Raw genomic sequence first — 27,005 nt, 5'->3', positions numbered from 1 at the left:
AGTGTGTGGTGGTGCAAGGGCTGTTTGGTCCATATCAAGCACTGCCCTCCTGAAGGCATTAGAGCTGTGGCAGAAAAGGATTGCCAAGTAATTTCTATGCCAGGTGAGGTTCACCTGCATCTTCTCTGCTCCACTTACACATTGCAGACTGCAGAAGAGGAATGGGGGATTTGGCCCCACTGTCTGTGGGTTGATGTTTGTGTGAAGTGGGAGGTGTCCAGGCTCTTAAATCATCAAAGAGGCTTCGCTGATGGTGCAGGATGGGGCAGCAAATGGGATGCAGACCTCCTGCAGGATTTTCCTGAGGGTGCTTCCCTGAGGATGCCGTGCGACACTGCGCGTTGGCAGTCAGGGGGGTTATTACACTGTCAGTAGTCTGCTCTAGATATTGATTTCAGTCTCTTGAGGGGAAAAAAGTCATATTTATTTTTCTGCCACGGAAGAAATCTCTTTCTTTTCATTACTCTCCATATATCAGGTTCTAGCCTGAATGTGCGTAAAAAATAGGTGGTGCAAGATTAATTTGAAGTTTTAATTATTTTTCATCTCTTGCAAGGGAAAATAATTTATTTTTTTCTGTGTGCTTTTCTAATAAGAAAGTGGAAAATGTAAGGAATTTTTCAGCTTAAATGTTTTGCTTGCTGTCACAGTCACTTTATGTTACCAGACATGATGGTAAGGCTAAAAGACAAAAAGCCAAAAGGAAAGAAAACAGGAAAACAACAATAGGGAATACTGTAACAATGATAACATATAAGGTTTATTATCTCTATTTGATTGTTTTCTTCATTTCATTTAAAGTAAGCAGAATAGAAATAGTACTATGAATTGGCAATTTTTATTGCATTTAAAAATATCATCTCTTTGTTCCTGCTGAAAGCATTGACAATGCAGCCTTTGTTTAGTTTAATTAACTTATGTTACAGCACTGAATTGAATCACATTCAGCATTAAATCAAGAGAAAGAAGCTTTAGAATGCTTTTCCATGCACAGAAAATAAAAAGAAAGAGAAGAAATTAAATCCTTGATGACGCTGGAGGAGAAACTGGATATTTTTAATGGAATATATTGAAGTGCCCTTTTCATTTTGATTTTCCATGCTGGGAATGCCAAAAAATATAAAATCATGAAATCCCAGTGAACAGCAGATGCTATGATGTCATTCTTAGTCCTCATATGTTTATAATAGTATTAGTTTTTTACTTGTGAGCTTGCAAGTCTTGAAGGGATTTAAGATACTGATGATGCCCTTTTCACATATGAAAACTGGGGAGATAATAGAATCCATATTCCAAATGGTGGGGTCCAAGCCTACCAGGGTTTGGTTTTAGCTCACCTCTCCAGAGATACAGCAGTGCCTTATGCAAACAAAACATGTACCTCTTTCAAACTGTCTCAAATAGCACCTGAGGAATGAGGGGAAAGGGATATGGGAGAGAGTCTGACATCTTAGAAACAATTTCCTGTAACTTATTGAAAAAGTAGGGCTCGCTGGCCAAGGACTGCTCTGTTGCAGATGGCATCGTAGCCAGCAGTATTTCTGGAAATGAGCTTTAACACCTCCAGAGATATGGCACCACTTTAACATATACTGTACAGCTACAGAGGTATCTGTTTGAACAGTGAGCTTAGCTCCTGTGTGTCACAGTAAGAAATCCAGTCTTAAATTAGAATTGGTCCAGCAGACCAAAGGAGTGCAAGCAGTTTCACCAGGAAACAATTTGGTCCCTCACAGACAAGTGTTATGTCTTTGTGCTGTCTTCTATAAAAGGAGCCTTCATTTTGTTAAGCACTGATAAATTTTAGATCCTTACCTCTTTTCATGAAGTTTGTTTATGGTGGAATACACACAGATCCAACTGACCTGGCTCTGGAACTGGAAATTCTGTGTTCCCACTTGCCTAGGTTATGTATGGATGTATTGCCTTGCCTAGGTTATGGCACTGTGTTATAGCTGTTTCAAAAACTCAAACGGCCATACACTTAGGGCAACATTTCACCAAGGATTTTGATAAAATAAAGTGGAGTCCAGTCATAACTGTGTGGAAACCACAGCCAGTGGGCGTAAAGAAGGTATGATTTGGAGAGCTGTCTTTTTTTTTTTTTTTTTTTTTTTTTTTTTTTTTTTTTCTTCCCACAAGTACAGAACAGGAAGGAATTAAAAGAAAGCATCATATGTCCTAGGATTGAAAGATTCTCTGGCTTGTTCTTTGAGGAGTGGCAGAGCATTTTCACTTCACTGTCTGTTCCTGTAGTTTTGCGTAGTGCTGTGGTGAGGAGTAAACCTTGTTCTCATATGAGAAGGGTGGCATTTACTCACTCTACACTGTCACGTGGATCAAGAGACACACTTTTTGATTCAGCTCTATTCTGTTTTCTCTTCCATGTATTCCCACTTCTGGCTCTGCTAGTGAGGTGTACACCATGGCTTCATAGGTGTCCTTGCTTCTTGTGCTTGGAGGGGGAGGCCAGAGCTGTACAAGAAGCTGTACAATAGTGTGGAGAAATGTGTATACAGCCTTGTAAAGTAGAGGTTGCTTTGCTAGGGCATGACCCCAACTGAGATGAAACCTTTCTCACTGCTGCTGACCCAGAGCAGGAAAAATCCCACCCAGTCTCACTCAGATCTTTGAAGCATAATGCTTTCCTCTGGATTTTCTCTTCCTTTTTTCTCCACTTAACTCATAACTTTTTGGCAGCAGGTTTTCTGTCCTCTCACCTTTTCCTAATGTGTTTACAGGTGAGTGTTCTTTTGAGATCTTGCCATCTGGAATGGTTTTCCTCATTATTTCCTTTTGTGGATATGCCTTTACTGTTTGTTTGTTCTGCAGTCATTGTGCCAGTAATCATACCTACCACAGAGGCCAAAACCACCTTTATTCCATTTACATCATCCTAAAACCTCTCAATACTTAGATTACTTGACAGTCCTTGAAAGACAGCATCTCTACACATCCAGCATTTTCCCTGTGGAGGAAATAAGCAGTCATTTACAGGCTATACCATTCTTACCTGAATAGAAAAACTGGTTAAACTATGTTCTGGATTTTGAGCAAAAAAAGTCATTAGTCTCTTCTCCATTGCCTCCTGGTTACAGCTAACAGTGGTGTTTAATCAGAGGGTCAGGATGGTAAATTCACTGTATCAGGACCAAGAAAACATTAAGATCCCCAATTTGTCACCAGATGCTATCACAGTTACAAATCACAGTTGCAGTTACGCAGGTTTTTCATCAGGTAAAGCACAACTGCTGGACATGTTTTCATGGTCTGTCAGCCTGAAATGTGGCACAAAGGTGTCAAATGAGAACAGATGGATGTACCTCAGGTGTTTCAAAATAAGATGTCAGTATGCTGAAAAATCAATGCCTAACTCCAGCAGCTGGAGTCAAGGAAATTAACTTACCTGATTCTTCCAGCTATCCTAGCTAGAAGGAAGATGAGCTCACAGTCTGAGCAGGGAGGTAGTCAGCACAGCTGGGTCTGAGCATCACCCCCTCTCTGGGGTGCTGGTACCTAAACATGGTGCCTTCATCAACCCAGCTGGTCTGGAGAGGTCAGAAAACTGAGGAGGACTTGCTGCTATGAGTGTACAGCAGCTTCATTGCTTTTTGTTTTCTCTTTTCTGAGCATTGAAAGATTTCTGCAGGTGACACATTCTCATTGGTGCTGTCCCAGCTCATGGCTGTCTTGCAGGAATCTTTAAGATACAAGGACAGGGATGGAACCTTTCCAGCATCAATTCAGATTTATTTCCAGCATGTTCTGATCAACAGGGTAAGCAATGGGATGGTCCCTCTCCCTCACTTGAGTTCAGATCCTCATTGCTCCAAGTTTTTCATGGCTGTTGCCATCACACCTCAGTTAAGCCCTTGGCTCTTCTTCTTGTGATCTCACCTCACAGATTCTGTGACCCTTGCCAGAACACACAATTCTTTATTTAGATACCAGGAGCTCCTGCCGGGTGGTCACATTGATCTAAACAGCTGGATCACCAAAAGAGACCAGAGCTGTGCTCTCATTTTTTGGGACTTCCTCCTTGGGACAACAGATATTTTACAATTACCCTCACATGAGCATAACTGACAGCTTCCACACTCATCCTGGTCTGGTAAAACTGGCGTCCTCTGTGGTTTTGGTTTATCTCTCTGTCTTCCAGTGAGCGTTAGGTACAGCTACTGTGGTCTTTTTAAACCATTGTCAATGTTTTTAATGCCTGTATCATCATAAATCTGCTTGCACGTGGAAACCTGAGTCTTGAATTGCAGATGACTGGGGTTACTGGGGAGTTACTGACACGTCTCAGTAACCACACAGTGGTACTGCAGGCCCCTGCAGCTGGAACACAGCTGGTTTTCAGGTAAATGTCCAAACAGTTGGATGCTTCTGTAGCTTGGCTTTGAATCTTCTGGCACTGCGATATGGGCAAGTTTGCTTTTAAAAGAAAAGAAAGTTAAAGGGAAAAGTCTTTAAACAATATTCCTGGTATTGCCTGCTTCCAGCATGGCATAGAATCGATTTCCTGGACGCCATTCTGCTTGCAGATCCAGCTGGCTCTTGAAGTGTGTGAGCATGAAAAGCAGATGATAAGAAATACATATATATTTTGTACCTACCTAAAGGAAGCCAAGTAATCTTGGAAATGGATGCATACAGAGATCACAGAATCTACTCATGAAACTGTTCCCTCTGGCATTAAACACAGGCAGTGTTTAACAGTACTAAGTCAAAGGTGTGATATTTAAGACACGGGAAATCTTTCCAAAGTGAAAAGAACTTTCAAGAGGAGCCTGGGGGAGAGATGGTCATGTCAAGAATTGGCTGTAAATATGGTTAATGCAATTTGTTCTTATCACAACTGCTATGGGATATTTAACCACCAGAGGTCGCCATGACCTGAGGCTTCCATCTGATCTTGGAAGCAGCAGTGCCATGCAATGTGTTAGATTGCCAGAACCATTTCCTTCTTGTAATGAGGTCTGCCATTCAAGGATAGATACAGCTTGTGAATCCAACTGGATCGCCAGCTCACAGCTGAAAAATCTGGAGAAGGATCTGCACGTGGGAGGGAAGGAAATCAGCCCTACATATTCACATTCCAAAAGTGAGAATGAGCACAGCAATTTTGCAAAGGTTTGGTCCCAGCTTTGGGTTTCGAACGAAGCTAGCTTGCTCCTCGCTAACCTGCACCTGTAATCAGCTGGATACACATCTATCTCCTCCAAGAGGAGAAAGCAGGATGGCACTGGCACTTCCACAGCTCCTAACTTGCAAAGTGAATCCTTACAGGCTAGTCATAGGTGCAGTTAGCGGTATTTAGTTGTTTGTTCTTTCTTCTCTCTCTTCCATCTGTCTGTCTGTCTTCCCATCCATCCATCCATCCATCCATCCATCCATCCATCCATCCATCCATCCATCCATCCATCCATCCATCCTGTTTTAATCTGTTTAGACCCCCTAGATAAAAAAAAAAAGGCAAATATAATTAGCCAACCAGCACTAGGAGACCATTGAATTAAAGTATTTTGATTTAGGGTTTGGGATTCTTTTTTTTTTTTTTTTTTGCTTGCTTAATTCTCTTGTTTGAGACTAGCTTGTAAGCTTTATTTACAAGATCAGAGCAGTTGAAATGAAAGCCTGGTTAAATAACAGAAAAATACATTTGCATCTTGCTTTGTGTTTGACATTGAACATCATTTGTTACTGCATTGTCACATACACTCTTTTATTATTAATCTGTAAGCTGTAACTGTACAGCTGCAAATGAGATTTAAAAAAAAAAAAAGACCACAAAGCACAACTTTTCCCTTCTTCCTTCCCTCCCTATAAACCATGAGAGCTAGCTGCTTAACCATGTGAAGCACAGATTTTGTGTGGTATTCCAAATACCTCAGAGATACCTGTCACATAATTTTGCCACTTAATTGAATTCAGTGGCTGGTGTTTTGCATTTACAGGTAGATGAGAGCATCCAGCCATCAGGTGTTTGCATCACTAGAATTAAATGCCTACTGGTTTATCTGCTCAGGAGATAAATATTTAGATATCATTAAAATGGTTAGCTGTATATACATGGAAATATCCATATGACAAGGGAAAATGTGTGAGGGGGTTTCCTTGCATTGACAGAGGATGTGACCTCAATTGCTGCAGTTTTCTCCCTCACACTTTCTTTCATGTTGCACATAAAGTCGTTGCTGCTGGGTGCTCGCTGCTCAGAGGAGGAAAGTGCCTTATCTAAGGCTAGATTAAAATGCTCTTCACATGCTATTCCAATTCCTGGCATTTTTTTTAATCCACTGAGGGAAATAAACTGCAAAGAGTGTGTCTAAACGGATGCACAGTGTAGGTTTGTGTCACTGGGGAGTGTTATCTCTGTAAGGGTGCTCCCTCCAACTAGGTATCTCAGGTTGTGGCTGAGGAGGAGCATGGCTCCCCAGTGTATTACCATTCCTGTTTACAGACCACGTCGCAATCTTGGAAGTGCTAATTGGCTTTCTTTTAAGTGAGTTGTTGCATTTTTCTTTTCTATTTGTTTCCCACTAAAAGGAATGTTAGTATTTTTGTGATGTCTGGCGCTTCGCGGAGCTCCTCTGTGTAAAGATAACAAATGAGTTGTGCGACCTGACATTCTCCCTGGGACTGTGCTTAGAACAAAGCAAGCCAGTGGCATTTCAAAGCCTGCTTTTAAAGTAGCTGGTTATATACTCTATTTATCAGAACCACTAGGAAATGCCATTTCTCTGGTATTTTGCACCTTGTCTTAATTGACTGGGAGGTGGAAAAATCTTTGGGCAAAAACTTACGGCAGGGGTGTTGGAACTAGATGATCTTTAGGATTCCTTCCCAAACTATTCTATGACCTCAGGACCCAAAGGACACATATGTAGAAAGCTTGAAGCTGTTCCATGCTTTCTGTATTCCTGTGCTTCAAGAAGTTGGGTCTACTGCAGGCTTTGGGAAAGAAGAGGTGAGCTCTAAACTTTTGAGAGCAGCTACTGCAGGTACAGATTTCTGGGCACACTTTGGAATTGGCATCTCAATTTTCCTTTTCCTGCCCTGCTGCTGGGAGTTGCTGAGGAGGCATTGCCCGGAGCAGGGTCTACCCAGTTGCTCGCTGAGCACCCCTGCTGCTGATAACATGGAATAAATCAGAATTTGGAGAATATGTCCTGAGGAAAGCTGGAGGAAGGAGCAGGGGGCTGGTCCAGCCTTGGCTGTGCTCAACCAGTGTGGCTGAGGACACCAGCATCCCCAAAGCCTTGGTGACGAGGTTTGTGCTAGTGCTGTGCTTGTGCAAAATACTTTGTCTTTGATCCAACACTCTATATAACCAAGAATTTTGTTTTGGTGAGAAGGCAGGTCTTTCCCCTCACATTTCACAGGTTTCTAGTTTCTGGAGACTTTACAGTTTTGTTGGTATAAACCAACACACACTTCCACTGATTGGGCCACTAGCAGCCCTTCACAAAACTTTTTAAATAAAGCCACCTTTTTGAGACCTGATACTCAGATCACTGCTGTGCTCCCCCTGGGAGGGATGGCCTTTTGTTATAAGTGTTGCTCCATCAGTGGAAACCTGGCTGCACGTGGCCACAACACCAGTGATGCAAGGACTGGACTGTAATGATCAGTGCCAAAAAGGACTACTGCGTAGGCTTACCCTGGGGAAGCCATTCTGTGTACAGAATGTGATCCATGGCACCTAGAGTTCTTGTCATTTCCTTCAGCTGTTTGCACAGTTCTGTCATGTGTGGGCTTTGAGAAGAGCTGCATTAATTCAGGGTTTGGAAATCGGAGGGCAGGCAGAAATAAAGTGGGTCTAAACTTTTAGGCTTGCTCTAGCATATATGTCATGAGATGAAGAGTAGGTAAACTGAATTTAGAGAACTTTGAGTTCATTTTCATTATACTTTCTATTGTACATTAATGGTTACACTGTTAAGTTTTCACTTAGGGTATGAATTGCTCTGTGTTAAGGAAATGAAACTTAAGTGAAGAAGTTTTCTGATAGGAAACATAGAGAAGGATAAGCAGGATCTTTTTGCCTATTAATATTGTTACTATCATCATTAATGATGACTGCTGTATAGTCCAGACTCTTAACTTAAACTGGAAACACCATGAAAAATGCCCTTCACAGTTTTCTTTACCCAAGGAGTGCACAGCCTAAATTCCATGATTTTGCATACTCATCAGCCTAATTGAGGCATCCCTTTCATGAACTGCCAGCACAGTGGCACCACTGTCTTGTACATTGATGCTCTGTGACCAACAGGCTTCCTCCAGCTCTGCTGCTTAAAAAATAGCTTGCTTGCCTCTGCCAGAACTACTTGTGTCATGAATGACCAGTAAACACATTCTTAAATGCTTCCTGCTGGGTAATCAGAAGCAGTTCCTTCTTGTTCCTTCCTCCATGAAAATGTCTGACAAAACTGAAAAATGCTCATGTCCTTTTAAATTGAGGGGGGCTTCACTTTTCTTTTAATTTTTTTAACAGCAATGTGGTAGCTTCAGTTTTTAGTTTTGGCAAGAGCCAGCCAGTTTCCTCTGGAAATATTGGGCTTCACAGGATACATTCGTATGACTCTCTGAAAACATGTAATTTCCCATTATACTATCTGTTCCTTTAAACCAATAAAAACAAAGCATAGTTTGATTCAGGAGAAGGTTTTGTTAGAAATATTTTGATGGACTCCACATGTGCCTTTGCAGCGGGTTGCCCGTACAGCAGGACCACCCCCTGCCTGCAGAATGCAGTAGCTGCAGCAGCTTTGTCACAGTGTCAGGGATTCTGCCAGCCTCCAGCTTGAGTTGGGCACAATACTTCCAGATTATGGCAGGTTTTATCAGTCTGAGGATCAATGCTTGGGTCCCTCCTATGATTTTCAATCAGTTCTCAATGTTGTCACAGATACCCAGGGTGACTTGAAATACCCCTTTAAGGCACAAGGCTTATTTCTTCCCTACCACCCCAAATAATCTCTACACCTGTTAACTGAAATCCCACAGACTCTGGACTTAAAGCACATCTCATGTATGGATTTCATTTTGGTACTTACATCAAAATAACTGCGCAGCTAAGTAGGGAATACCTAGATTTGCTATGAGCTATAAACTTTCTAGGCAAAGAGCAATTTTCTATCTAACACACGCTCCCCCTTTTAGGGTCTGTATCATTTAAAATAGGTTCTATGTTAAGAGAGCCATGCAAGGTGTTTATTTTCTTTCCTGTATTTTCTTAGCTACATAGACATCCAGTGCAGAGTTGTAAAAGAAATTTGTTTGCTCTCTTTGGATTGTCAGATTGATGGTTTTTAGTGCACTGAAGTGTAGTAAAAAATGGAAACTATACAATCATTAAGTAGACTTCTAAGCCTACTCAGGAAATCAAGATATTTATCTAAAATATGTTTATATATATATTTAAAGAAACACAATAAAGCTTGTTTTTAAGATGGTGAAACTTGCTATTTTCAGTGCCCAACAAAACCACAATTCAAGGCCAGTGACTTAATTCTAGGTGACACCTCTCCTAATCCTTTATGGCTTAATCCTTCAGTTTTATCTGTGACTCTGAGGAAATCTCTGCCAGGGCTGAAGTCACTTGCACCAGGCAATTAACACTCCTGCATCCTTTTGAAAGCTTCAGTAGTTCCCATGAAAGTAAGAGATGCCAAGGTATTTGTGGACACTGTGGGCAGTGACAATCCTTACACCAGCGTACAAATTCTCGCAGACGTGAGCCACGTGCACGTTTGTAGGGAGCACACCTGTAGCCTCTAATTCTTACCCTTGTGCTGTGTGCTGGCAAAAGCTCTGTATTACCCTCCAGCTGTGGGTGTTCAAGGGAAGAAGAAGAGGGGAGATGTTGCTGGGTTTTGACCCAAGGCTGGAACCACTATGTCAGGTTTTTTTCCCTAAGCTCAAAATATTTGAAAGATATATAATGGAAAGGCTCTAGACATATGCAGGTTCCTAAGCTAAGAAGGAATTTATTATGGATAAATCATAAAGTGTGGTCCAAATCCAGCAGTCTGAAGAATTTAGCTTGAGGAAGTGTTTTAGTGTGTGCGTGTCATCCTGCTTTAGCAGGACAGAAGTCTGCCACTATCAGTTACTAATACAATTATTCTCTTCTGGTTTAATTGGTAGTGGTCTTGGCTTTGGTGCTAAGATTGCAAATACAATCCCTTAACTTTTCTGGCACTCCCTAGGAGGGAGCTGGCATTCCAGGAAGGGTTAAGTACTCCAACATGCCAGCCTGAAATTCAATACTTTTTTACCACCTGTGGTATTTCTGAGTATCCCACAGCCCTAGCTGCTGCATTCTGGCTGCCCTTCAGGACAGCTCTTAGTAAGGAACTCGTGCTACTCATCAATTACATAGAGGATTTGAGGAGGATTAGCTTCAAGGGAAATTATGGATATCCTTTTTGACTCCAGTCTGCTAGTTTTCGTGACAGACACCAGTTTTATTAGGAATTCTACAAACTCTCTTGAGGGAAAAAGAAGGGAAAAGCCAGGTTGTTGGTTATAATGTCACTTAGCTTTCTAAGCACAGATTAAAGGGGTGGTGCCATCCTTAGTGCAGAGAGAATTGGCATGGATTTTTAAAGTCCATATTTAGGCTTTGAAATAGGTGCCCTGAATTTCAAAAATGATGAGCACATCCAAAACACTATATGAAGTGAGCCCTTTTTGAAGCCAGACGGAGCTACTGGGAGCTTGAAGCTTTTGGAAAAAAGGGTCTAAACTCCCTTTTAAAGCGCTCCTAATGTTAGTCAGCTATTGTTGAAAATGCTGACCTGTGTGTACTGGCATCTGGAAGAACCTCTGTGTTAAAAGATAGTTTGATGGATAGAGGGGATATGATCTCCAGTGCTAAAGGGAAAAATCCTGCATTTTTTTGTAAGTGTATTCTCTGATAAAAAACATACTGAGACAGTTTTGTCCTCCTCTTTTTCCTCCCTCTCTCTCTTTTTTTTTTTTTTTTTTTCTTAAAGACTTTTGTTCAGTCTCTGTGCTATATTGTTTTGGCCTCCAGTTTCTATTTGGTGCCTTGAGATATAACAGAACTTTGAGAAATTTTCCATAATATGGAGCGTAGGCAGGATGATTGAGGAAAAACCTGCTTCAGCTTTCCCAAAAAATTGGTCCAGTTTTTACCTGATGTCACAGTAATGATCTAGACATAAGCCAGCCTTGGTCTAACTTGCTGTTTGAATTTATGATCTTTTGATACAAATAAGTGTCTGATGTATGTGAAATCTTGCGTAAATTTCTGATCCCTTGTTCTCCTGCTTGTAAAGTTGCCAAGAGTGGCCAGTAACAGCAGGGTGGACTTCTTCAAACAGAGGGAATGAGGCTGTGTAAGGGGAAGCATTGTTCGGAATAAAGTGGTTTGGGAGATGAAGGAGCCCACCATATATGCCCCCTCCACCTAAACTGAGCGGAAAATCTCATAAATCACAGGACCTGTGTCTCAGCAATGATAGATGTCAGAATTGATGAACCTGACTGAAGACTTATCCATAGCAATTTATTATAGTTCTGATGTATGTTGCTAGCTTTTTGCCTGCCTGCTACTACTGAGTCCTTGCATTGGGGTTGAGAAGAAAAGCTGCCTCTCTTAAGTGTCCTGCAATCACAAAGCTGTTCTTGGTGGTGTCTGCTAACTACTTTTTTAGGTGACTCTGAAAAACACAGCGGCCTTTCTCTTGTAGTTACTGCTGTGCTCAGGTTCTTTTCCCAGACAACAAACTGGAGCCAGCTCCATGACTAGAGACTAATTCAGCACAAGCACAGCAAGTGAGACTCTCTAAAATCAAGAAAAAGTGGGGAGGGACAGGACACAAACAAATACTCATTAAAGAACACGCTGTGTTATGTTTCTCCTAACTGGAGAAGGAGAAGCAAATATTCAGTTTCAAGCAAATAGGTCAGATCTCTGTTTTACAAATCTGAGGTCAGTTGGGCAATGCTCTGGAGCTGTTTCTAGAAAGGGATGATGATGGTTGTTATTATTCTTTGCATTATGTTATCTGAATTCCTGTCTCTGATATAATGTCCTAGTTAGACCCTAGAATTTATGAACCAAAGAAAGGATGAAATGTGAAAAATTTTAGAGGAACAATGAAATGTGAAAAAGTTTAGAGGAAAAAATATGCATCTGTCTGTGTAATTTTTACTGAGCGCTGATATAAATTGAAGAAAAATCAAAGGCAACAGTAGCACTGCACGTTTTATCTCACACCCTGTGATGCGTATTAGTGTTGTTTCCCATAGTGAGCCAGAAAGAGCATTTACAATTTTTGAAAACTGCATAATGGCTCTCTACAAGAAAAAGAAGCAAGTATGCAACTGCCAGCACTGACACTTGGTTTTTCCTCACCTGTCAAGTTGCTGTTCTGGAAGCACTATTGTGGACAAAATTTTTGTGTTCCACAGTGGTAATTTTGAATTTGGTCTTCAAGTTTCCTTCAAGAAATGGTGCAAAGATAATTCACTAATGTGACAATCTAAATCCATTCTGTAGCCTTGCCAGGAAATATTGGCTAAGTCTATCATCATGTGGAAATACTCTCCTGTGGTGCAGGTATTAACACCTAGGCTGGTGGATTACTTTATTCTAAAGCAACCTACTAGAAGTAACTTCTCCATTGTGGTTTTCAGTGTTTTGGAAATACTTTTGGCTTCATGCTAGGAGATGAGTGTCAGGAGGGCAGATAGATTTTTCAAGTGTCAAACACCAGCTACACTGTCACTATCTGGCTGTGCACCTTCCTTGGTCCCCAAGAAATCTGATTCTTAAGAGGTGCCCCCAAAATTGGTAGAAGAGCATGGTTGCCACCATGCAGCTGAATTGCTTGCCAAAGTATGGAGGTTGTTCTTCTAGGCTTGTCTCAGTTTGGGAATATGTGGCATATGATTACATCTGGCACGGCTGTTATCATGCAGTGTTTTGGGTTGGAAGGGACCTTAAGAACTCCTTGATTCCCATCCCTCTGCTATGTGCAGGGACACTTTCCAGTGGACCAGGTTGCTGAGAGCCCCATACAACCTGACCTTGAACACTTCCAGGGGTGGGTCATCCACAACTTCTCTGGGCAACCTGTGGCAGTGCCTCACCACACTTGATTTGGGATACAAATCACCACTCATGATTTAGGTCCTCACATGCCTTAGTTGTATACAGTCTCTATTCAGAAGAGGATGTGGTTATTCCCTGTTGGCATAGAGCAGATGAAGATTAGAACAACACTTCCTCTCATTTAGTCCTGTTATTTGCTGGGGAAACATCTTGCTCCATGTCACTGCTATAAAGTTTTTGCTCTTATATTCATCCAGGTATCAGCAGAAATGAAAAATGGCATCCATGCTTAGGAGCATGAAAATACACATTTTCAGTATGTTTGCTTTCCCTCACATTCCTTTGAGGCTTGGCTCACTGCTGTGAAGAATGTTGCCAGGCTTTCAGAGGAGAAAGCGGGGCAGCCATCTGCATTAATGATGTCCTCTGACAGCAAAAGCTACATGGATCTCCAAAAGCCAAATTTCAGCCTTGGCTTCTCTCCACAGGCCTTTTCAGAGCAGGGTGGGAAGTATCACCTTGGTCAACATATCCATGTCTCTGCTATTCCCTTCTTTACAGAGGGAAAATAACTCCCAGACATTGATTTATGAAAAATTATTTACTGCCCTTGAACACAGATATGTACACAAAAGCATGCCTGTGTGTGTTTTATTTAAACACCTGTTCTGCTTTGATGAGTCACACTGAAGATCTGAAAAGAACAGTCCTGAGAACTTGGTGAGGACCTCAGTAGCAACATGAGTCCTTTAGAACAGATTTGTATTTAGATTCGTATTTATCACCATGTAGTTAAAGCTGACTGTAAAATTTTAGCCCTGAAGGAATTGGAACAGGATTCTGCTTTAAAAAAAGAAACAATGTTACCTTTCTGTCTCTGTTTGAAAAACAGGTGTCTGCCAAGAAAGCGGGAGCTTCCCTTGGAATGGAGAATATGACCTTCTTCCCTCCGAATTACTATGACTTTGAAATTAAGGGGCCTTCAGCCAAAGATAGGGGAAAAGGAATAACAGCTCTTTACTAGTGTGTGTGTGGATAACAAGGCAAACAAACACCAAGCAGAGTACAAATCCGGTCTCAGCCTTCTCTCTCTCAGCTGTGGCACTTTCCCCTTTGGTGCAGTTCTGCTCACAGCCACCGGGGGACGCTGCTGGGTCCCAGCCGGGCGGGGGGGGGGCCGATGATTCCCTCGCCCCTGCAGGGGGCGCTGTGGCACCTCAGTGTGCCCTGTGGAGGGAGTGGATTCTCCATGAAAGGTGTGGGTGCTTCTCTGAAGAGACCTCTTCTGACTTGCAGCTCTTGAGCGCTTTGAGGTTCTCTGAGGTTCTTCCCATCTTCTTCCCCGTCTTTTCCTTATAATTTCTATTTTAAATATTGTTTCTTCTCACTACAGATACCCATCCGGTTCTTGCCATGCTGCTCAAAGCTGGGGACTGGCTCAGTCTCCTTTATGTATGTATGTATGTATGTATGTATGTATGTATGTATGTATGTATGTATGTATGTATGTATGCTGCAAAATGGAAAGTTTCTTCCTTTTTTTAACAAACAGTGTTACATTCTGACAAATCTGTCCTCCTTAGGAGATCCAGGATCTCTTTGCTATCTCAGTCTGCTTTTCTGCGGTTTCCTCAAGATCATTTGAAGTGCTCAGAAAATACAGTGAGTGCAAGGTTGAAAAGGGCAGAGTATGTGCTGCTGATGGCAGTACAGGTTAAATTGTTCTTGTTTTTAGTGGGTGGACCAAAGGAAAAGTAAAGCCTATTAAAGCTTTTGAGTTCCCACATTGGCTCATCAGAATTAATGCCAGGAGTCCTCACCACAGATTAATGGTGCCAAGAGGAATTAAAGGTATTGGAGAGAGCTGTTGTGCTACCCGGTATGTTTTGTTGAGCCTGGTAAGTGTGTGAGGACAGTGATATTGTGATGGGAATAGAGATGCAGATATCATTCTGGCAGGCAGCTGTCTTCCAACAGGCTGGCTCATATGGCCATGGAATTCAGAAGATATTTCTGAATGCCCAGCATCATTCCCTCTGGTAAAAGGTGTGCCTTAGGAAATATGTGGATGTCCTGAGGCTTACACAAAAGGGTGCCCTAGTGCTCTAATTCCTTGCACCGGCTTTTAGGATGAGGCAGGTAGTGATCAGGAACTGAACCAAATCACTCATGAGTGTCATAAACAGCAAGAAAAAAATGACAGAATGGGAAAGAGAGGTAAATAACCAGAGCATTTCTGTTCCCTTCCCTTGTCATACTGCTAGTGAGCATGCTATCTGCCTTATTTGTAGGCAGGGATGGAGCACAAGCGCTTTGGAAGCCAGTCAGGACAGGTGATCTACTAGTTTGATCACAACCAGGCAACATTTTAATTATGTTAACAGCCAGCAACTGAGGGATGAGATGACATTTTCTGGCTGCTCCATTTCAAACATTCTATGCTGCAGGCTTCTTCTCTGATGAGAGGTTTCACAAAAGGAGCATCTGGAAAACAATGACATGGCCTTTTACACATTTTCCAGAGTAAAAAGAAAAAAATCAAAAAGGCTTTTCTTAAAACAATGTACCTTGTATTCAAGAGCCTTCTGTGTGCAGTTTTATCCTTTATCTCTTTAGAGACAGAAAAAATACACAAAGTGCTCCTGATGGACAAGAATGATTTTAGATGTGCCAGATTTGTGTGGCTCTTGTGGACCATACAATCCTCACTAGCCTTCTCTTCCCACCTTTGCAGAATGGTAGGCACAAAGAGATTTACTAACACATTTAATAAAGGGCTGGAAGCAGATAGGGATAAGCAGATCTTAGACACTTTTAAATTGTGTTTTTAAAAAATTGCCATTCAGCTTGAGCTGGCAATAACAGTGGCTGGGGGCAGCACGATGCCTTTAGGTACAGTTGTGTGTACAGAGAGCTGAGCTGATGCACATTGCACTGGAGGGACAGGGAGATTCATCACTCTTTGTTGCTGTGGAAAACAAAGCCAAAATGCCAAAAAGGAGGGTACATACTCCATTTAACAATGAAGGGGCTGCAGCACAAATCTGGAATGATGCTCACTCAGTGCCCTGAAAAGCCCAGCAAAGCTGGTACCGTAACCAGCACACCCCCCTCTGAAATCTGCATCCTTGAGTTTTCTTTCATCTCTGTGGTGCATAATTGCTGGGGATAGGGTGGAGGTTGATCGAGGTGTAACATTCCTGATATCACAGATGGAGTTGTTTGTTATTTACTGAGCCACACTGAATAGTGAGAGGCATGGTGATGGCAGTGCCCTTTCTGCCGATTCAGAACAGTAGAGCTTGACCTGTGCATTGCAGAAGGACAGCAAGGGAGAAAACTGTTCTCCAGCTCAAACTTAATGAAGTACAGATGGAAAATGATTGCTGTTTTTTTCCTTAGGGCCCCAGGAGTGGCTGGCTGGGTGCTTATACCTGTAGAGCCATGCAAGAAGACAGCACAAATATTTGATGTGCCATCAAATCCCAGATGGATATGGAACAGGAGTCAAACAGAATCCTTGTGTCACAGACAGCTTCAGTTTCTAAATGAGGCAGCATTTATAATGTGACTGAAATACAGCAGTAAACAAAGCACATGAAGGCTTGACAGTCACATTAGCAAAGTGCTACAATGAGGAGACTGGAAAGAAGGGGAAAAAAACAACTCTGGCTATTTGCAGAGCAAGAAAATGGGAACTGGTTTTGACAGATAAGACAATGCAACTCTTGGCCAGAAAAGCTTTGTCTGTTTTTTGAGGTGTTTTGTTACTGCAGATGAAAAAAATGGTGTATTACAATTTTAAACAGAGAAAATTGGATTTATTCTTTCTTAACATGCCTGACTCTCACAGAGTCTCATGATTAGGGGAAGCATATTTACATCTAAACCCAAAACAATAACATTTGTTCAGTGGGCATGAATTGGAGAAATTTGGATTGTTCAGAATAGCTGTAACATGGTTTTCATATTGCATAATGACAGAGGTGATTTTTTTCAAAGTATATAACGCAAGTAGAAGCAACTGCTTTACAAATAATTTACAGCTAATGAATTTCGTCAGGTTGCACATTGTCCATGGGTAGGATAGTATTTTATTTGAATTCCTGCAGCAACACCCAAAACTGCGGAGCAGACCAGCTATGGGAATGATGGCATTGCCATTTTGCCTGTTAGAATAGTACTTTTCTGGATTGTTGCAGTACTGACAACTCTTTTCTCCCTCAAATATATAGAATTATCTTAGGACCAGGATTTCCCACTTATTACAAGACTTCTAAAATTGAGGAAATTTTTAAAGATTTAAGTTAACATGCAGCTTCTAAGCCTGCATTGTTGCCTGCTTTTGTTGCTTGAAATAGATGTAAACCTTGTGCAAAGGCAGGAGGATGACGAGGTAGACAAGGGTTACACTTCTTACTTGTTAGAATTTATTGGGGGTTTGGAACAGGGATGTCTAACCTCTATATTTGGGCAATTTTAAAATCGATGCTAAGGTACCGAGAGCTACACAAGAGCTTCTTGTTAGTCTTGTAAATAGTATGTGAATCTAGAGAGGAAAAAAAATCATATATCTCTAGAGAAAACGGAGTATTAATTGTAAGCACATGGAACAAGTGACTATTCAGGGGAAAAAGGAAGCGATGAAATAAGAGTCCAGGGATTTCTGTCTTGCTGGTATATACTTGTCTTAGGCATTGGAAAAGGCTGGGAGCCCTGCTTGCCCATGCCAGCAGCCCATTGTCTCTTAGTGCTGGGCTGGTTGTGTAACCAGCTGGCAAAGGGTTCAGGTAATGAGCTCTGGCAGGAGCACAATTGGAAATGGGAATTGATACTGAAAGTGGTCTCTCCTGGGCTCCCTCTCCTTCAGGAACCCTCTCCTCCCGCATGGAGACCTGAAACCCTTTGCTTGTCGGTGCTTTAACCTGAAGGAATTAAATAAAGGGAGAGGCCTCATGAATAAATTGTTGAGGCAGTTTCTGGCATTGGTCAAGATCTGCTGTTTGTGTGAATTAGGCTGATCTCGGAGTGAACTTGAACTGAAAGCACTGCAGGGGAGCTATTTTGGATAATACCCTTTCCACATGCATGGCAGTATAGTGAATGTTCCTGTGTCCATCCTACAGTAATAATAAAGGAAGAAATTAAATTTATATTAACTGAATTTGTAAGTCTTCCCAAAAAAATGGGATGGTAAACTGTGCAAACCTCCTCGTAAGGTTTGCAGTGTTGCTCAGCTTTGTAAAAGTTTGAAATGTCTTCTGCCTAGTCTGCCCCTGAACATTGTTTCCCACTATAATTTTCTTGCTGACAATATCCAACAATAAACTCCCACTGTAAAAACCATTGATACTGCAACAACTCCGTCCTAGAAAGGATGGGGAATCAAATGTGGAAAGAAGGTGAAAAGGCAGAACAAAAGCAACTCTTCTGACAGTATTTATGATTCTAAACCTCTGAAAAAAGTAATTTTGCAGATCTGTTGATGCTGTTGTTACTCTTCCTAGCCTCTTTCTAGGCTTGCCACCCTCCATCCCATCCCTGATGTTATCGCTGCAAATGGGAGACAACTGGAACAAAGCACATATGCAGAAATTCACACGTGCACATGTGTCCATAAAATTCTCTTTCCTTAGCCTCCATCATCACCTCGCACTATGCCAATAAACCTTTGCACCTGTCAGCTGCATGAGAGATTTCTGAAATGGAAAGAGAGAAACCTTTCAGCAGCGTGGCAAAGCCAGGTATGCCGGCGAGTTAAAGATCTTGTGATAAGGGCTGGGAACTTCATGTGGTGATCTTCAGGCAGTGAGAAGGGGAGAAACTGGGAGGCAAGACATGACCTGTCGTATCATACCTCCTTTATTTGGTTAATAGATGGTGGTTTAAAGGAGTCAAAGTCAGACTCAGAGGCAGCAGCTGCCAGCCAGAACATGTAGGTGTTTAGCAGACATCCCAAATACTTATATCAGACATCAAGACTGTCTTGGTGGGTGGGGCTGCATCCACTGTGGGCTGCACTCATGTAGAGAAGGTCAACAGGACAAGGGGGAATGGTTTTAACGTGAGAGAGTAGGTTTAAGACTGATATTAGGACGAAATCCTTTACTCAGTGGGTGGTGAGGCCCTGGCACAAACTGCTTTGTGAAGCTGTCATTACCCCGTCCCTTGAAGTATTCAGTGTCAGGTTGGATGAGGCTTGGGACAACCTGCTCTAATGAAAGGTGTCCCTGCCCATGGCAGGGGGATTGGAACGAAATGGTTTTTAAGCTTTCTCCCAGCCTGCCTGATATTTTCAAAATTTTATTTTTCGTAGAGCTGCTTCTCTCAGATAATCAAAATGTATCACAACTGGAATAGCTGCGTATCTTCCTTGATTAATCAGTGTTTTCATGGTCCCTTAAATTTCATATGGATTTTGCTAGAAGTCAGGCAGGGATTTTGAAACACCTGTTCAGTCTTGTACTTGACAAATTCCTGCCATATCCTGGCATTATTTGTGTGGGGTCACCGGGGCTTATCTTTTGCATGAGCCAAAAGGACAGGTGAGTGAGCACTGGGAAATCTTGGGGATGTTGGTACATAAAAACCCCCCACAGGAGATACCCACACTCACTCCCATGAATTCCATGGAGTTTGATGCACCCACAAAAGGGCCATTTCAGGCAGATATGCAGCATTCTCAGTCACAGATGTTTACAGGCATTTTGTTTGTGTCTGTGGGGAGATGATTTTAAACCAGTGAGGAAGAGGTGAAGCTGGTGATGCAATGATCCACTGAAAAGTTTCTGCACGAGGAGTAAGGTCTGTTAAAGTGATGAGTAATATTTCTATCACTGTAAAGTCATCCATCCTCCAAGCTTGGTAGGACCATAGGTCAGGGTGCCCAGGGAAGTGGTGGGATCCCCAGCCCTGGAAGTGTTCAGAGGGTGAGTGGATGTGGCACTTGAGGACATGGTTTTGTGGTGTACTTGGTTAACAGCTGGTCTCTGTCTTAGAGGTATTTTCCTACCTTAATGATTCTATGATTCTACAGGTAGTGTGCTGGAAGTCGCCAGTGGAAATAGCATTGTCCATCACAGTGAGCAGAGGGGAAACTGAATTTCCCATTATACCATTGGTTTGCAGATAAAATTAGAAGGAAAAGTGGCTGAAATTTTCAGAGGTAGATACATTTTTATGGACTAAATAAATGTAGTACACTCTGGTGGACTTAAAAACCCCCACTTTAGAATTCCACAGGAAAAGGAAGGAGGCTTTTTGAGAGACAGTGAAGGTTTCGTCTGTGTTGTTGAAGGGGTAAAATATTTCAGTTTCAGAATAAAATGTTTCTGAAATACCTGAGTCCTTGCTGCACTCTGCTGTCTCATTATAACCACCCCAAAGCCTGGATCACTTAGTGACCAGTCCCCTGATATCCTAGAGTTCAGTCACAAGATGGGTGCAACAGGCTTTACAGTGGCCACAGCAGTAGAGAAGTAGCATGATGGAATGTAAATAAAAATTGGTTTCTTGGCCAGTGGCAGAATAGTAGAACTCTGTCTAAAACAGCAAATCCATGTTTTTTTCCTTTTCAAATATTGCTAGGAGTTTGAATCTAAGCTTCCAGACAAGCCTGAGGCAGAAGAGATAAAAATGTTGAGTTACAGTGATAAAATGCATTTTCCTACATTCATATTTTAGTTTGTGTCTGACTACCCGGTGTATCTGAACTTTTCACTGTATTTATTTTCTTTCTGCTAGCTAGAGAAACTTTATAACTGTGATTAAGTCCCCATCACATAGTGCATTTTATGAGCAGAAGGGATTCTTTAAAAGTGATGAGAAAAAAAATGGTGGGGAGGCAGAAACACATACCATGATGCGATTTTAGCAGTCCCAGTTAAAAAAGAATGAATTGCTGAAATTATTCAGGCAATTATTTTCAAACTATGTTCTTCCTATATCCTCTGTCCTCTTATCGAGTGGGTGCCACTGTAAAACAGTGGAGTCTTACAAAGGTAAGAGCATGCCAGAAGGAAAACAAAAAAAAAGCCAGGCATGAGGAGTCTCAGAATTAGACAAATAATCAGATACTGATTTGTATTGAGTATTGATTTTTTTCTCCTTCTTTGGCTTTTATTATAAGGATACAAGAGCGAGAGGAAACTTCTGTGGAGCCTATGAAAATTGACCTTGCAAGTCAAGCAGCAGATGTTTCGAATAAGGATGGTATGTTGTTCTATTATTTTCGATTACTTTTTTAGGGTAATGACTTTAAACTGACAAAGAGTGTATTTAGATTGGATATTAGTAAAGGGATTGTTCACTGTGAGGGTAGGGAGGCAGTGGAACAGGTTGTCCAGAGAGCTGTGGATGCCCCATTCCTGGAAGTGTTCAAGGCCAGGCTTGTGGGGACTTGGAACAACCTGGTCTGGTAAAAGCTGTCCTTATCCATGGCAGGAGAGTACAACTAGATGGTCTTTAAAGTCCTTCCTAAGCAAAAACATTCTGTGATTCTGTATATTGTCCTGAAGTTGATACCTAGCATTGCCTTTCTGGAGTTTGTTTATATGTTTCCTCCTTAAAAAAATTAGTTATATTTATAATCTCTTCAACTGAGTCTTTTTGAGAGTTTACACCATCTCTACTGTCTTGTGCGTCTGGTGGAAGTAACTTTCAGCGCTGTAGCCCTGCTTTTTGAGTTGATTGTGTTAAAGTGTTCGGTTGGTGTGCTCCACACTGGCTGCCTTTTAACTAATATTTTAGACCCACTGTAACGTTGGTCTTGAATATAATCGGCCAAGAGGTTGCGGGGCTAGCTGCAGTCAGAAGATTATTTCTGAGTATTTCTGTGCAAGTGCCCAACTCCATTGAGAGGGAAGCGTTTGGCAGAATAACCACTCTGAACTTGGATGTTAGTCTTACTCTAGGTCAGCTCTGATTCCCTTTCCTCCTCCTTCAGTATCCATTTATAGCTCAGTCTGGTAACAATTTTCTCATTAGGACTTTTAATAAAACAATCACAATTTAGTTGACCTAACAGCAGTTCCAGTCAGGTTTGTGGACATAATCAACCCCAAATTCCTGACTTGGAAATTATATTCCTCCAACACTGACCTCAGTGAGCTGATGACCCATCTGTGTGGCGAATTCTGGCAAGGGCTGAGTACTAGGATGCTACTCAAGAACTGCAGTGTGTAACATCCTTGTGAACAAAAAATAATTGACCTTCTTGACTCATCCTGTAAAGCAATAATGGCAGGAATCAGTGTTACTGGTGCTTAGGCTTTGCTGGGGCAGACCCTTTTTCACTTGTCTCAGTCATCTCTCGTAGTGTAAGAGCTACATGCAGGGTTTTGTTGGGTTTTACACAGGGGAGATTTTTACTGCCCCAAACAGCAGTGGGTTTGGGATTGGGTGCCCCATCCTCATTTTATACTCATGGACTCCTCTCTGTTGTGAAGGCTGTTTTTTAACTCTTTCTGTAACATCCTCAACACTGACACAATGTAAATTGAAAGCACACTTTTTTACATCTGAAAGACAAACCAAATATTCTTTTTGCTATTAGTTACCAAAGAATCCGATGCTGATTTCTTTTCTCTGATGTCAGATTGTGCTGCAGCATTTGAATCGGTGACTGATTAGATACTGGACTGTAAAGAAGTTTGCAAGCACAGGAAAAGCAAGTGTGCATAATGGATTTTCTTTTTTAAAAAATACTAGAGATTATGCTATTACAAGTAGAAGTGCAGAATAAAGCCAAAGCAGCCTTCTTGACTCGTGCTTTGAACAAACCCAAAAGCCATAGCACATTAAAACATTTGAATTGTGAATCCATGGGATAGTTTGGGCTACTTAGTGAAAACAAATCCAAATTTACTAAAGGAATATCTTAAGGGTTTTCTGTCTGGAAAGGAAACATAACTGTTTCAACACGTGCCATAGGACAGGACAGCAGGACCAGCTAGCGGTTTCTGAAATGAGGATCTTGATAGGTTTCTCTGTTTCAGGTCTTATCTTGTACGGTCTTCTACATATGACTCATCTTGTACCTTCCTTTTCTTTGAACTTTCTAACTTACATGAAAGTACAGGAAAAGGGTGTTTGCTTCGGCTGGCAAAAAATACTTCACTTGTCAGGGAAGGCTGTTTCTAGACAGCGTAAACTGCTATTTGGATTATATTACAGGGCGTTTTCCCTTGTGGACATACACTGCATGTTTAAAAAAAAAAAAAAAAGAGAGAGGAAGGATCAAACTCATTCCCTTTAATACTAATTTTTATGTAAATTGCTTTTTTTTTTTTTTTTTTTTTTTTCTCTGCCCCTTCTTTCTGCCCCAGGAGATCTCATTGCTTCACAGCTGAAAGCACAAGCATATGTCACTGCATCCCCCTTGGCAGCTCAGCTCTTGTGCTTTAATTTCGTGTACAATGGCACAGTGAAAAGTGCATTAGAGATGCAGAGAGTTTAGACAGCTTAGGTGGATCTCAATATTGGTTCATCCAGTGGGCAGGTCCACGAGAGTGATATATTTGAGAAATTATTATTATTTGAGACCTGGGCTTGATTCTTCATCAGGGAAACTGTCAGAAGGTGCATCTGTAGCCTGGATTGGGGCCATGTATACAGACACATTTGTTCTGCCAGTTTCCATCAGCCATCAGAGCAAAGACCCCTGTATATTAAATTTCTTGTACCCAGGACAGATTTGCTGATTAGTTTTTCTTAATGATGGCAAACGTCACATTTGGTGATTGGGTTCGTAGATTGTCTTTCCCTGACAGTAGCCTTATTTTTCCTTCTTTTTTCTTTCCTTATTTTTTCTTTGTCTGTCTTTCTTGCTTGCTTTCTGTCTTGCTTGCTTGCTTGTTTTCTTACTTTATTTCTACCACCAGAGCTGTAGAGATAACCAAGGGAGTTTTTAGTTTCCAGCTGGTATTAGTCAGATCAAACTTTTCACTGTGGGATTGCTCAATCATTTTTTTTTTTTTTTTGTTTCAAACCTGTGCAAAGCTGCATCCTGATTTAAATCAAAACACTTTGGTGTTTTGGTGTCATCTGCTGTCCAGGTCTATGGCATGATACCCTGAGCTAAAGAAATGCACTCACTCTCTCACAGATGACTTTAACTTGGCCCTCCAATCTCCTGGACAGAGAGACAGGCTCTCCAAAGACAGACTTTGCCTGTCATCTCCACTTGGATGCAGTGCTGTCACTACTGGCTAGCTAACCTTTAGGCACATACCTGTCTTGCAGGGATGAGGAATAATGTTGCACTGCCAAAGCACATCTCCCAGGCCAGCAACAACCACAGTGCTGTGATGGATGGGAATTATTTGCTGGGTTATTCTCCTCTTGCAAGGAACTTTCTTGTCTTTGGAGGAGATATTCCTGCCTGGTCATCATTTGAGAGGTGGTAATTTTGGCCCCCAGTGGGTCAAAATTTAAGAGAAATGAGACAGAGAATGTCCATATCGCACTGAGATGTCAATTTCTGGCATAAAAACCATCTGTGAAGGTGCAGAAGGAGGTGCAGGTAAAACTGAATTTAGGAGATGCGCACCACTTTGCACTCCAGGTGCTCCTCTGAGTTGTTGGCTGATGTGGCACATTATGAGGAGGTGCAACAAGACTGCTAAAGCGAGTTAGCAGTTTAAAGCCTCTAAAAACCTTGCTTATCAGGGATAAGCCTTCTTTTGGTTTGCAATGTGATTGGATGTAGGACACCCAGGGCTAATGATGCCTTTCTGACACCACCTCGTGCTGGGAGGAACTGAGGACTGTGAGTCACATCCCCACCATAGCTGATGGCAGCTCTTCTATGTGTTCTTGTGCTGTGTGCTTCGCTGCTGTGCTGTTTTCCAGCTAAACAGAGCTGTTGTGTGGCTGTCCTCATAGCAACGTATGCTGGGGTTCACTCAGCAGTCTGCAGAAGCCCCATCCTTCAGTCAGACCTCCCTGTCCCTAGGAGAGCTCATGCAAAGAGCCGAGCTCAGCCACAAAAACATAGGAAAATGTTCATCTGGGATGCTGACGGAGCCCAACCACAGGTTTCAAGTCCAGATTTATTTTGCAGGAGGTTTCTGTAGAACGTGAGTGAAGGCTGAAGGTATTTTCTGCCGGTGAAGCTGTCCAGCATAATGAGGCTGGGAGAGGATGCTGATGTCAGTGTGCAGTAGCCTTCCTTCAGTGATTTTTTTATTAAGCATCCTGTCTTCGCTATGCAAATATGGTTAAAGAACACAAGCTTGCTAAATGTGATGCGCATCAGAGCTCTGTAATCAGGAGAGGATACTTCTTGTATTATTCATCACAAACATCCAGGAAGCCTTTACAGTACCTTTTCTGCATATGGATGATCCACCACAGATGATAAATAATTTACAAATAATTCAGCAAAACTGTAACAGGTACATTGACATGGTATTGATTCAGAAAAGACATCATATTGCCTGGCTGGAGGTAGCCTTGTTACTGATTTGGGGTTGTTTTCCTTCCTCTCCCCCACTTTATCTTAATTTCCAAAACTCCTACTCATGTTTGAGGATTTTGCCTGTCGCCCATGTCAAATGCCTCATAATCTAAAGGTGATAACACAGCACAAAGCCAGGGTAGAGAAAGAAAAAAAAAAGGTTTTAATATAAATGGCTGCACTGAAATTCAGTTTCAGTGCAGAACAAATACTGGACACTAGTCTTAAAACTGCAGGTATTTATGTTTAGCCTCACTACGACCGATCACACCTGCCATAGTTTAGATGATAGTTTTGGCAAATGTCATGGTGACATGAGTTTAAGCCTTCTATTTAATTTTTAAACCATTTTTATTGGTTTTTTGGTCTTGTTTTTGTAATTTTCAATGAAAATACGGTTGGCTTTTAAATGGATGTTACACTAACTATTATTGTAGGAATATAGTGACATTGCTTCCAAATCCTTTCCTAGGTTCCAGCAATTTGCAGTACAAGAACTTCTGGAAGCAGCATCTCTGTGACTGAGATGGCATCAAAAGCGTCACAGCTTGACTCCTGCAAGTTAGGGACATGGTTTAGTGGGTCTTGGCAGTGTTAGATTTTTGGTTGGACTCAGTGATCTTAAGGGTCTTTTTCCAGCCTAAATGATTCTATGTTTCTATGGAAATGGATCTGTGTCCATCCTGCAGCTCAGCCCTGAGTCCTACCAGGGACTTTTTCAGACTCCAGCATTTGAATCAGAGGGTCAAGGTTTGGATCTGAGGGTCAAGACCACTTAGTCCAGCAAACCTCTAGATCACTCCTTGGCAATACCTGTATCTCTGCCTGTGGCCTACAGAGAGAAGAGATGAAGGTCCTTTTGACCTTGAGCTGGGCTCCTTGGTTATATGCCAAAGTCAGACTGGATGGATGCGGACCGAAGAGAAAACCTAGAGCCAGAGGCTTGCAGTTCTAGTGACGCTAAAGCCTTCCCCCTTGCAGGACTGTTTGTCACGGTGTCCGGGGAACTCCAGGTTAGGATGGGTCCCTGAAGAGACCTATTTGATGACTTAAGAGATTTCTTAATGCAATAAATGTCTCTTTTGGTTTAAAAGCAGTTATTACTCCACATGATAAACTTAAGGAGTATCATTAATAGTTTAATGGCCATCTCATTTCTTTTTCAGCTGAAATGAATAGTCAAATTGAAAGTATAAATGATCCAATGGAAACAGAGCGGAAACCTTAAGTAACAGGCAAGACCTTCACAACTATTTTTTCTCCCCTATTTTCCATACAGTTTCTGTATGAAAACTTGCTTTGAAAGCACCTGAATTAAAGTTAAAATTTACCAAACATTAAAAAAAAAAAAAAATAGGAAGACAGAATACAAAGGGGAAGTTAATTGTCTAACATGGCCTGTATTACATCATAAAAAGAAAAACTTGATTTGTCGAACAAATATTATGGCAGCAA

At 41.6% G+C, this 27,005-nt stretch overlaps 1 protein-coding gene across 1 annotated transcript in view; it reads left to right on the top strand.

Moving 5' to 3' along the window:
* Positions 1-26,791, top strand: part of MACROD2 (mono-ADP ribosylhydrolase 2) — an 843,060-nt gene extending 816,269 nt beyond the window's left edge. The window contains exons 17-18 of the mRNA XM_058419895.1: positions 21,222-21,304; positions 26,717-26,791. Of these exons, the coding sequence (XP_058275878.1) occupies positions 21,222-21,304; positions 26,717-26,778 (145 nt within the window). The 3' untranslated portion in view covers positions 26,779-26,791. The remainder of the gene's footprint in view (positions 1-21,221; positions 21,305-26,716) is intronic.
* Positions 26,792-27,005: the final 214 nt, after the last annotated feature.

This window comes from Hirundo rustica, chromosome 3, assembly GCF_015227805.2.
Source record: "Hirundo rustica isolate bHirRus1 chromosome 3, bHirRus1.pri.v3, whole genome shotgun sequence".
NCBI lineage: Eukaryota > Metazoa > Chordata > Aves > Passeriformes > Hirundinidae > Hirundo > Hirundo rustica.
This window is presented reverse-complemented; position numbering and strand designations above follow the sequence as displayed.